The 12972-nt window shown below is 35.8% G+C and overlaps 1 protein-coding gene across 3 annotated transcripts in view; it reads right to left on the minus strand.

The window, feature by feature from the left end:
* Positions 1 to 12972, minus strand: part of ATG2B (autophagy related 2B) — a 47108-nt gene that overhangs the window by 19193 nt on the left and 14943 nt on the right. For 2 of the 3 annotated variants that reach the window (XM_082284288.1, XM_082284290.1), the window contains 15 exons: positions 12696 to 12846; positions 12072 to 12164; positions 11713 to 11901; positions 10184 to 10457; positions 8963 to 9068; positions 7726 to 7918; positions 7409 to 7551; positions 6141 to 6298; positions 5717 to 5889; positions 5263 to 5413; positions 4220 to 4419; positions 3336 to 3416; positions 1580 to 1686; positions 1224 to 1316; positions 346 to 416 (listed from right to left, as the gene is read on the minus strand). In XM_082284288.1, the coding sequence (XP_082140414.1) occupies positions 346 to 416; positions 1224 to 1316; positions 1580 to 1686; positions 3336 to 3416; positions 4220 to 4419; positions 5263 to 5413; positions 5717 to 5889; positions 6141 to 6298; positions 7409 to 7551; positions 7726 to 7918; positions 8963 to 9068; positions 10184 to 10457; positions 11713 to 11901; positions 12072 to 12164; positions 12696 to 12846 (2183 nt within the window). The remainder of the gene's footprint in view (positions 1 to 345; positions 417 to 1223; positions 1317 to 1579; positions 1687 to 3335; positions 3417 to 4219; positions 4420 to 5262; positions 5414 to 5716; positions 5890 to 6140; positions 6299 to 7408; positions 7552 to 7725; positions 7919 to 8962; positions 9069 to 10183; positions 10458 to 11712; positions 11902 to 12071; positions 12165 to 12695; positions 12847 to 12972) is intronic. The other variant, XM_082284289.1, reaches the window with a different exon arrangement.

The following is a 12972-nucleotide window of genomic DNA, read 5'->3' on the forward strand; positions in this document are numbered from 1 at the left end:
TTCAACTATTTAGAATATATATCTCATGAGATCTCGTACCTACAAAAATTTCTTTCTGCGAAACTCCGGATTTTTAAAAATATGCTTTTTCAAATACCTGTTATTAAACTGTAACAAGATACTAGAGGAATTGCAAGATGCTTTTCTCTGACATACTTCTGGATCCACAAATCCTAACCCAAGCACTCAGATTTTTATCAACATTTCACTGCTCTCTCATACTCAACTTGCTGCTCCTTATCTCCTCAAACCTCTTCTTCAATAACCTTTATATATGCAGAATACACCTGTAATTTTGTTTCTTTAGGCTCTGCAATTGATTAGTAATATCTAAAGCATCCTTACCTCTATGGAGGTTCACCATAACAGTGTTGCACTTGTCAGACAAATGCAAAGCAGCTTCATCTAAAATTATCCTAAGAGACAAAAACAAGATGAAATAAAAATGCTAGAGAAATGCTGTGTAATTAGTAAGTCTAAAGAAATTAGTATATAAAAAAAATATTTAAAAACACAAATATGCCTAACATATCTTAAATCCAAACTCTTCACTTTAACCTTTCATAATTTTCAAATCCACTGGCAATTAACCACTGTAAGATATTTTCCCCATTGTAAATTATATATTTCTTACATTTCAATTTCTATATTTGATCCTTCCTAGAATAAGAAATAATGGCTTAACCCTTAACACTTATTTCTATTTTTGTCTTTTTCTCTTCTTTGAAACATTTATTTCAAGGGTCACTTAAAAGGTTTTATTAATAAAAACAATCAACTTGGTAGATATTTCACTACAGAACAGGTATAACAGAATGAATATTCAATGGAAGTTGCATGGAAAATTATTAGAAGTTACAGATATCTTCATTAGTCACTAAATATTCAATTAATTAATATACTGTCTCCAAGTAACAAATTATAAGAAATCTTAAGGTTTTACTAATTCATAAAATAGACATAACTTCATTTCAGAACATTCCACTCTTATTAAAAATGCAGAATTGCTTGTTGTTAAAGGAAGCAATCCAACAAAAAAGTATAAATAAACAAAATTATTTAACCTAATAAAACAGAAGGACTACACATGAGCAAAGTCTCTTTCAAAAGATAGAAACCAGTGTGATCATTTACACAACATCAGTGCTTCTGAGGTGAAAAAAGCAGACAGGCATTACAAGTTTTACAGGAGCTTACATGATTCACAATCATTTAAATCATACCTGAGAGTAGAAGAGGATTTATCTACTGCAACACTGCTGGAAATGCTGAAAGTTTCAACAGTAAGTAGAGATCTGACTGGCAAAAACAAAGGCCTAATAACAAATAGGAAAAACAAATCAGTACTCTGTACCTATCTGGAAGTTCACTCAAAGCCTTATAGATTACCTAACTCCATCTTCCCAGACCTAGGCAAGTCATATCCTACTATAAATAGCTTCCAGTTCGAGGGATTTCTGTTAAGTACTTTTTCCAAGAGAGCCTAAATAACTATTATTCACAGTATGTAAACTCAAACATTCCTGAAGAATAAGTATATAGCTGCAGTGCCAAGCGACACACTTGCAATTTTACTTACCTGTAATCAAGAGCACAACTCCACAGATGTACATGAAAAGTTGTAATTGTAGCTGGAGGATTATATCCCAGAACAGGCTCATCAGAAATATTCAAAAAATATAAAATCTAAAAATCACAAACATATTAATACTTCAATATCTGTTAAATTAACAAACAACTACACATCACAAAAGAGAAAATCTGTAACAGGTATGACAATAAAATGCTAGATTAGTAGAAGGAAAAGGTGTGAACAGTCTCAGATATTTAAAGATGCTTACTCAATATCTTTATAGAGAGAAGCATGGAATGTAAACAAGACAAAAAAACCCCATAAAAACTGCAGCTTCAAAGGTATGAAAAAGACCAGTCCACAGACACTCAAGTAGCTGCTTGTACAAAGCCTCACAATGCATTTTTAAAACACTGCCCAAATACAGTCTTATTCATCCCTCTTTGTACCTGTTATTACAGTGTTTGCATTTTCTTTGCTCTCTCTCTGAAAAGTTAACTTTTCTTGTAACACTCAAGTTATTTTCAAGTTATTGTTCAAGTTATCTTCAGGTCTTTCTTGGGGGGTGGGCATGGGAAATATGCTCAGAACCATGTGCACATTCATTGTATAAACAGCTTTTTGATGTACTACCACATAAAACTAACTCCTATCCTCCTCTATAAGATCTGTCATAGCCCCCTCTCAAATATATAAAATTCTTCTTAAAATATTCCAAACTTGGGGCATACCATCACTGCTAGTCTTAATTTTTTCTTCTCTCTACCTCTTTGGACAATTTTTTATTTGATCCCTTCCCCTCCAAAAAAGATTGCCTGTGATGCACTTGGTAAAGCTACTTCAGAAAAACTTCATAGAGCAAAGAAGCAACATGGTGTAAAGCAGGCTACACAAACCCACAGGAATATAATGCTGAGGAGAAAATAACTCCACAGCAGAGTCCAAAGCCCCCCAGTTCAGCTCCACACAGTTATACAGTAACAATGCATGTGAAAATAAGCATATCATACAGACTGGAGGATAAACAGGAGAAGCTTGAGTGCCAAGGGTTACTATTTGTAATCCAGTATGGGGCAGGTACATGCAACTACACTGCTCCTGTGCTAATGGCATGTCTTGCCTCATGGGTTCACACACAGATCAAGGGGCTCCAGCCCTGCCTGCTATACTGTACCTCTGCATCCACACCTGTGAGTACAACCCTTCTCATTCACAAGTGTTTCTGTAAACTGCTGCTCACTACCTCCCCGAAGTCCTCCAGTACTGCTATTTCAGCAATACAAAACAGGAAATGTACAAGTGAGAAATGAGACTTGAGGGATAAAGTGAGCAGAAGGGAAAAACACAGAAATGCTTTCAGTACTGCAAATAACACATTTGCTTGTTTTGAGGGTATTTTTAACTTAAGGATTATTTATGTATTTGAGTAATATTGTACTACTGACATTTTTCATCTGAATTTTAAACAAAACCCAACAGAACAGAGTAAACCTACCCCGAGGCTCCCTGACATGTTATGGGCAGAAAGTTAGGATGATGAGAGGAACAGTACTAAATTAATAGACAAGAAATAATTTTAAAGTAAGATTGTCATCTGTCAGTGGTCTCAAAGAGAAACAAGAAAGAAAGAATAACACTTTCAATAGCAGAGTATGATAATAAGGAACAACCTAACATCAAGATTTTCGATCAAGATTTAGTTTGACAGTTAAAGCAATGAGACAAATTGAAGATGTCACCAAGAACACTGTAGCAACCTGACCTGTTCATGCCAGCTTAAACCTGAAGGCAGCACTCGGTGCTGAAGGGTGGCTCCTCGTAGTCCAACAGCAACCAGAAATTCCTGCACAACAATGTTGGATGACTTGGCTTACATGAAACACATGTAACTGTGTCACATCTAGATTATGAAACAGTGTTATCCTTCTGCTCCCAAAAATCTCCTGGTGTCTAGAAAAACCCTGCTTCCCAATACAGAAACCCTGGATAATACAGTATCATCCTTTTTGCAACATGATAGTTTAGAAATGGCAGCTTTGTGGTGGCAGTAGGAAGGAAGGCTGCCGCTACATTCACTCTGGGATTCAGCAAAAATTACCAGGAGTAGCAACCCAATGTAGTTCACATGTGAGACAGCTGAACCACCATAACATTTTGCTGGTCTACAGAACCCTTCTTTAGACAACTCAACCAACCTGTTTGACACCACTATGCCAGCTAAGAGGTCATCCTTCAGCCACACTAATGAATGCTACTGTCATTTACCAGTGCCATTCCAAATAGGTAAGCAAGGGCTGCCTATTAGATGACACTGCTAGTTAACTGCAGTGTAACTATATTTGTTCTTGCCCATTTTGACACCAGAGAAAATCAACAACAACAAATAAAAAAGGTCAACTGTCCAAAAAATGCATTCAATAAAGAAACAGTGTGATTGGCAAAGTGAAGCATTGGAAGAATTAGTAAATTAAGATGCTGCTTAATTTTTGTAATCCACCCAAAAGTTTCTAACAGAAAATTATAGTTTGAAAATGAATGTCTCAGAACTATATGGTTTCTTCATCTATAACCCTTCTAACTCCATGTCTAGATGCTTTCATACAAACTGAGATAACTATAATTTATAAAAGTACAAATAACACAAACCTTTGTATTGCTCTCTATTTTATCTGATTGGATCTTGACTGCAACAGTCAGCATACTTGGACTATCCACTCCTACACCATCTGAAGTAGTCCTACTAAGACCATCTTCTTCAGAAAAACAAATAGTAGGCTCTAACCAATGGGGACGTATTGTGCTGGGCAGTCGTACTTCAGAGGAAGGGACGACTCCATCTACTAAACCTGCAGAGAGATTTTGGAATGAATTACTAAAGCTGTTACTGATGAAGTGTTACAGAAAATGGTTTTTGTGCTTAATGCCTAAAAATTTATTTTAATTACCAAAGTTAGTCACGCACGCTGACAACCAAAAACTGTGAAGGGAAGGTTATGGGTGATCCAATATTTAAAACCAGGGTTCTAGCTATAATCTTCAATGTCACTATTAGAGATTGCGTTTTTTATGTGCCCAAAAAAATAGCAAAGTTGAAATAACGGACAGAAATCTCCTACAGATTACACGGAGAGATAGGAACATGTATCTCCTCTTCGTTTTATGAGATAGTGCCAGGCTAACTTCTAAACACACAATAACTAAGCCTTGCACTGAAACATGACTACCACTGATCCAGAGGTATCTGAGGGGGAAACCTTAAAAGGTTTAACTACATGGGGGTTTCCAGACATACACAAACTACACAGTCACCTGTGGACTACAACTAACTACTCAGGAAAACACAGCAGCCACTGATAACCCATAGCTTTTTTAATTAAACAACCAGCAACATGTAGGAAGTGTGTATTTTCATGGTAAAGAATAGCCTGTACAGCTAATTTGCCAGAGGATCACAATATCTCTAAAGACCAGCAGTTGTCAAGCAAAGTTAGAGCTAAACTGTAACTAAGTACAGTTATCATGAAGTTGCATTACTGTAGCATTTAGAAACATTAGCCATAAATTATATCTATTGCGCCAAATGATACACTATGAGAGAAAAGAGAAAAAAATACAGCCTTTTTCCTAAAAAGCTTCAAGCTTATTTCATTTCAAATTTAGTCCCAAAGACACCTAAATCTCACCCCTACCTTGATGATATAAGTTGAGGCTGCTAGAATGGAGACAGACATAGTGTCTGTCCTCAAAGCCTTCATATTTAGTCACACTGAAGAGGGAACCACTGTTGAACTCAACCCAAAATTCGCCGTACTTTCCTTCGAGTGTATTTCCATCATCCTGCTGAAGGAAGAATAGAAATGATGAAATTATTGTTTGCTCACAGTTTGCAGCACTTAAGACAGTCTAAACTAACACAACACTTGCTACCAATACATGTTTTCCTGCTTGCATTTCATTATTCTCATGTGAAACAAAGCAAACAGAATTTGCAAAATACTGTGTTGCATTACTGCCTAGTTATAGTAGTATAAAGATTACAGAATTACTGTTAACAACACTAGCTCCTTCCAGATAAGTACATACAGCATGAAAGGGATCCATGGTCAAAACAAGAAAAAACTTGCTCCAGTCCCAGTGCCTCACCTTCACATCTGTGAATACTGACACTAATCCATGTGTCACATTTAGCAGAACAGACAGAAAGCTTTGTGAGTTCTTATTCTGCGAGTCAAGCTTTTTCCTTCTGCGTGAACGATAGTTTGGATCAACAGTGGAATAATATTGCAGTGTTTCTTCCTCAGATCCACTTTCATCATCTAATAGACAAAATGGAGAACAACTCATTCTCTAGCTAGTACACATATCATGCCAATAACTCACTGTTTCTCCACTGGTAATGCAATTCAATTTCACACTTATTTTACTCAATTAAACAGTAATCTACCTCTTTTTTGTCTCAGTTTAAGTTCTCATAAGTTTACAAAATCTTTCCACTAACAGCTTAATCACTTCAGCCAATTATGCTTCTAAAACACTATAGTTCTAGATAATTTATTAAGTGTATTACCATAATGAACTGCAGATTTAAATTGACTAAAGCTGTCTTTACTGAAAGTGTTGATGAGCTGGCTGGCCACAGATAGTCCAACACCATAAGAAAGGTTTTCAAATGTTTCTACAGGAGATGGAGCTGTGGGTTCCCACAACAATAAATCATTGCTGATCCTAGGAAGAAATACATTATCATTACACAAAATACGTGTCTGTATTCCCACTCTGTATTAAGTCAGTCAAGCATAATTCCTTTGCAGACTTTATGTAACAGATTCCAGATTCCATAAACAAGATAGAGAAAATAAAGTTCAAGAGCACAAGAAACAATAATATATTCATGAGTAAAAGCAAAAAATAATGGAAGTAACTTTTATTCTGTAATTATGGTAGGCACATATCCAAGTCTAACACATGATAGTGACACAAATTCCTCTATAACTAGGTATCTATTAGCTCAGTAGGTTGGAGGGGGAGTTGAGAAACCCCTATTTTGATCACATCAATTCTCAACTAAGTTGCAGGAAACATTCATTCTTTTGGTTTCAGGTGAGTGTGTCTGTCAGGGTAAAGACAGATGTGACATTCAGTACAGAAGTATTACAACAAAATATTCAGTGGAAGGTTCTGCCTTGCCACTTTGGAAGTGAAAATACTCTGGAAGTAAAGTAATACCTATCACAGACTAAAATAGACCAGCATCTCTCTTGCATATTGCATAGCATAGTACCAATCTAGTAATATTTTGTTGTTTTTTGAACAGCAAACTAACAGAAATAAACAGTGAACACCCATCTGTAAGCTGGGTTCGCTTTCTCTACATTTTTATAAACTTTTGCGAGGCTTACAAAACTGGGTTAGGGTTTTTTCTCTGACTGCCTTGCAAATTCTAGATTTTTAGATAGAAAGAATAAAATTGAGCACAACTGGGTTTGAAGTATAATAATCTATTTAAAGAAGAGATCAGAAAGATTAGAGCAAAATGAAACACTGCACAGGGACCTGAACAAAGTATTCACCGAGAGCTAAAGACTACTTAGCTTCACCCTTTCTTCACAAAATCTGCCAAACACTTTTTAGCAGACAACTGCAATGGCACGAATCAGATGCATGACACAACGGTGTCATATGAGCTTGGAAAAATATTTATATAGCACTTTATGGTTTTATATAAACTATACAAATGAGTTCCTGCTATACCTGCTTAGACAATTGTTTTTGTCAACAGTGAACACAGAACTGAATGTACAGGTCATGATAACCAAGCAAAACAATTATACTTGCCTGTTGTAAAGTTTTTCGTAAAAGCTTTTGTTTGGTAATGTTAAGTGAATGTTTGGTAACATGAGTTCCAGTACATAATGAGAATTGCTAATTGTTTTATCCTGAAACTCAGTCATTTCAACTACATCTCCTGGCATCACCATCTGAAAGAAAAAAGAAAAAAATTCTTAAGTGTAAAAAAAAAAAAAAAAGAAAAAACCTCAAACCAAAACAAAACCAAAAGTGGAAACCAGAAGTTGCATGTAAAGTAGTGAGAATGTACTCTCACTATATTTTGTCTATCATAAGCACAAAGAAGTAACAAAATTTTATAGTACCTCTTCATTTTCAAACATGACCCTACGAGAAGAAAAAGGAGAAGGCTCTGGTCTTCTAATATCACAGACATCCTTCAAAGAATGAGACCCTCCTTCTTCTTCCTCTTGAAAGTTATTATCACCTTCTTCCTCCTCAGCTGCTATCCTTTCCAGAATAGAGTGCACAGCCAGAGGGTTTATTTTCAATACAATCCTGACATTGGAGAAGTTATGCAGAACAAGCCATTAGAGATGCTTATAATGTTTATATTTATGCTTTGTCACATGTCCCCTAGTTCTACTGGCTTGCCATTAAATACACCCAGACTAAATAGCTCAAAAGTCCAGGGACTTTTTTTATTAGATAATAACATATTTTATTACCCAAAGCAATACTACTAAGAAAAACAACTAACTTATACACACAAATGCACATGGAAAAGGTACCATCAGGTGAAAGAAAATGTTAAGCATCTGCTTTTTTCAACTCCATCACGTGACCATAGAGGTAAGCTAAGAAAAACCTAGCACTCTCCCAAAATAATGTTTGTTTCACTAGACCATTAGCAGCCATTAAGAAATGCTGTACTGCATGGTGTAGCTTATTACATGTAAATACTGTTAGAGAAAAATTTATCTGTGCCATTATAAAAGAAAAAATGTCCATATAAACTTGCAGTCAGAAAGCCACTAAATTTTGTGGCAAAAAATGTACACAGCAAATTCTGTAGCAAATCTAAAATTGCCTCTTTAAACATATTATTACACAATTCAGCTGCCTGATCCTTCACTTCAGTAAGTCTACAGTACTGTATTGCCTTGCATATGATATAAGCTGCAATAATTCAGTCATAATACAATTATTCTTACTATTCTTATGGCTTATATTATTTTGAGGCAAAATTCAATTAGGATGGGTTGTTTGGTATTCAGCCATGAATGAAGGAGAAAAGGTAAAGTAAAACAAAAAAAGAGAAAAAGTCTCAAGTCTCTAATCATTTACCAAACTTTCACTGAAATTTACTCAAGTCCATGCAGAAGCCATTATACATTAAAAACCATATTGCATTATTATAAACATAGAATTTTCAGGGGGGTTTTTTTATAAATTCTTGGGGTCTTTTCAATAGTTACATGCTCTTTCTTTGCAAATTATTTTCAAGCATTTACCACACAGGCATTCTGGATTAAAATTAGAAAAATAGTGCTTCATAAAAATCTAATCAATCCACATTAAAAACTTGAAACTTTATTTTACCGAGGCCAGTCAAAATTGTCTGATGATGACGTTATATCTCCATCTGTGCCACCAGACACTTGAAAAAATTTTACTGGTGTTTCTGCATTATCTTCTTCAAACGAACCTGAATAGAACAGAGATTTTTTAGAAATTAACAGAGGAATGACAACTGCTAACTTCAGGTTAGCCACTCCTCAGGTCGGAGTCTAACAAGACTAACTAGTCAATGCTACTTACTAAGCTACTTAGGCAAATTTTGTCATCTCTTCTCCCAAAAAATTAATGTTAACTTTTAGAAACAAAAATTATTTCACAATATTTTCTAGCTAGCTAGAAACAAAAATTATTTCACATTATTTTCTAGTTAGAAAATCAGATGCTTCTAATGCATAGATATCTGCATTTACATTTATAGCCTCACTGTATTTTGCCACAGCCCTGATTAAGTACACAAAATGAGACAGCAGAGAAGATTGCAAATATAAACCAGTCTCATAGATTTATTACTTTGAAAGATACTAGAGGCATGAAATTATTAAAGTTTTTCAATGATAGTTATTTAGGGACTCAATCTCGGCATCATGGCACTATTAGGGTTGGAAAGGACCTCTGGATATCATCCAGCCCAACCCTCTGCCAAGGCAGGATCACCTAGAGAGGGTTACACATCCAAGGTGGGTTCTGAATGTCTCCAGACAGGGAGACTCCATGACCTCCCTGGGCACCTGTTCCAGTGCTCAGCCACCCTCAATGTATAGAAGTTCATCCTCATGTTAATGTGAAACTTCTTGTGTTTCAGTTTATGGCCACTGCTCCTCATGCTGTCACTGGGCACCACTGAAAAGAGCCTATCACCATCCTTTTGGTACATGTCTCTGAGATATTTATGAGATCCCCTCTCAGTCTTCTCATTTCCAGACTGAACAGGCCCAGCTCCTGCAGCCTCTCAACATATGAGAGATGCTCCAGACTGCTCATTATCTTTGTGGACTCAGCTGGACCCACTCCAGTAGCTCCTTGTCTTTCTTGTACTGAGGAGCCCAGAACTGGACACAGCACTGTAGATGTGGCTTCACTAGCCCCAAGTAGAGGGGAAGGATCACCTCCCTTGATATCTACTCCAAAATTCAGGTGGAAAGATACTCCCTGAGTTACTTCATATGAGACGAGCTTTCTCTCAACTACATAGTACATAGGAAAATAAAAAAGGACTTTTGAATATAATATTAACATTCTTACCCATTAGCTCTTTAAAGGTAAGCTCTAATTTAACTTGTTCTGGAGTTGACCCTCCTATAAATTCAGTTTTAAATTCCAGATCTGTATATTCAAGATGAAGAATCTCCTTCTGAAGTGATTTCTTAAACCATGGTCCTCTTTCCTGATCTGACCGTAGATCAGGTATTGGGAAACGAACAGAGAGATTTAATGCTGGGGCAGTGACTTGAACTGAAATTCTACAGTTTGCAGGAGCATGTGAATCATCCAGAAAAACTTCAGTAAATGCTTTATGCTGAAAAAAAACAAACAACAAAAGACAAAACACAAACCAGAGTGAATAAAAAAATCTAAATTAGAGAAAATAGCATTGAAAGTGACTACAGAGAAAGCTTTTGATGATGTAATATCTAAACATGAAAAAGATTATTTATGTAACGCAGGAAAAACACATTAAGACCAACTGCTATTGCTCTCAGGATATTTTCTATTATTGGTGTTGTAGACATTCTACTTAGAAGTCAAGTATTTCCAGAGATTAGCAACCTTGCAAAAAATCTGTTACTTTTACAATTTTTTTTTCCTCTTAAATTGGAGAGTGAGAGTACTGAACAATACTCAGCTGCAATTAGGAAATACCGTGTCTCAGACACTTTTTTAAAAATTGCTGCTGTTGAAAAAGTAGGAATTACTATCGTGTATTTGTCCCTTTCAGGAAGTCATAGTGTCCAGCTCCTATCACTTTCATGTCCTTCAAATCCTCCCCTTTTTGTTGATCATTGAAAAGAATCAAATTCACAAGACAAGTATAGAAATGATTGATGTCTTACAATTTTTTTAAATAAGGACTCTCCTAAATAATTTTGAAGGCTGATTTTTCTGTAATCAGTCAATGCAGCAATAAAATTACATGAAAGTTTCTGTTGCTGTGCAGAAAATCAATTAATTGCATTAATTATTCTTCAAGTATTTTAAGAAAAGTCATCATGTTTAATGCTATTGTAACAACCCAAACCAAGAAAAATAAGCTTCAACTTCTTCTTTCTGTTGGTCCCAAATCACTAGAATGCAATGCATATGCTCCCCATTCTCTCTGTCACCTACCCCAAAAGCAGGTTATGCACAGCAGAGGCAACTGGGCTCATTTTGACAACTGAAGATTTCAACATAGAAGTGGAATTGTTAGCAACACTTTATACCAGCTGCTGGAGAGCATGATGGGGCAGATTAGGGATGAGAAGTCAGTCAAGATTCCTGTTTTTTGCCCGTTTGTGAAGCATCTACCACTATCTTTAGGTCTGTTATCAAGTACACAATCACTGAATGTAAAATGAGACTGTGTCAGATGGCTACAGTTCTGTGTCAGAAGTTGGGAAAAAACCAAAAAAACCACAGTCAACCAACCAACCAAAAAAAACCTTTCACACTTAAAGAAACACCTCAGCCACCACAAATCAATCAGAAGCAGCAATCTCAGGCTTACTGCCGCCCTGCCTTCCTCCTGTAAAAAACCCCAGCAAGTTTATTAATCAATTTCATTTTGAACTTACCAGACTTATGTGCTTATTGTAAGAAGCATACATGTGAGATGCCATCATTTCCACTGTAGTCAGTTTCTGGGGTTGAAGTAAGGAATTTAATCTGTCTACAATACTAATATCCAGCTCACAAAACACTGGACTTAACTTTATTTGTAATTCTGCTTTCTGTGGAACAGAACTGAGTCTCCCTTGACTACCCTGAAAAGAAAGAGAAAAAGCACTAAAATCTTCAACACAACACAGTGAAACAAATTATAATAAGTAAGAGTTAAGAACTCTCTGTTGTACAGTTAGATTCCTATTCAAATAAACCAAATTAGACAAAGGTTATTATACAGAAACTTGGTCTTTTTAATCTCCCACCTTACCTGAGGCCCTCTATTATCTAAATGCTTATAATGCAGCTGAAGGCATGGCATAGAATGAGAATCATTTCTTTCTTCAGAATGAAATGTCAGCAGCTTCAGAAAAAAAATTAAAAATACTTAGTAAATAAGAAGGAAAGAGTTGCCACAGGAAAATATACTTATGACATTTTTACCTAGGACAGACAGGTAACCCCACACTGAAGTCAGCAAACAGAGCCCCAGCTCAACCGTTTACTCAATCCACATATTCAGCTCCCTTACTGGATGTTTCTGACCATTAAAACAGCTGGAAGAATAATCACCACCCCAAGAAATCTTTGCATTGCTCAACTCCTTTGCTTAGTTCTGGAAAACATTTACTCTAATATCCAAACCCTGTTAAGCAAGGAAGACAAGTAACTAACAAAGTTTGGCTACTTGGTGCTGTTCCTGTCAGGTATGACAGAAGCTGGGTTCACTATTTGAGCTCAGAAATAAATGTAAATTTTATCTTAAAACTGTAACATACTTAAAAACCAAAAAACTATTAAGAAACATTTAAATTACAACCATTTTAAAATCTGGCATTCTCAGTTATACAACTAACATTTCTTTTTTACGGACCTCCCTTTATTTTTTACATACCTCTGTATAGTGAGGCTGCATGGAATGAGAGTCAGTAGAAAAAAGGCATTCCAGGAACTCCATATTTCCAATGGATAAGTCAGTACTAAAACTTCGAGAGGCAGTCCTTTGTCTTTGTTCATAAGACACTTTGATGCCAGTACCTATAAACCTGAATTATTAAAATTATGAATTATTAGAAGTAGCATAAACGATAACAATTATGAAAAGTCATGACTTAAGTATGTAAAAAAAGGATCATTACAATCCTTTTAAAATCATTTAAAGCTCTGTAATT

The sequence above is a fragment of the Coloeus monedula genome (assembly GCF_965178545.1).
Source record: "Coloeus monedula genome assembly, chromosome: 6".
Taxonomy (NCBI): domain Eukaryota; kingdom Metazoa; phylum Chordata; class Aves; order Passeriformes; family Corvidae; genus Coloeus; species Coloeus monedula.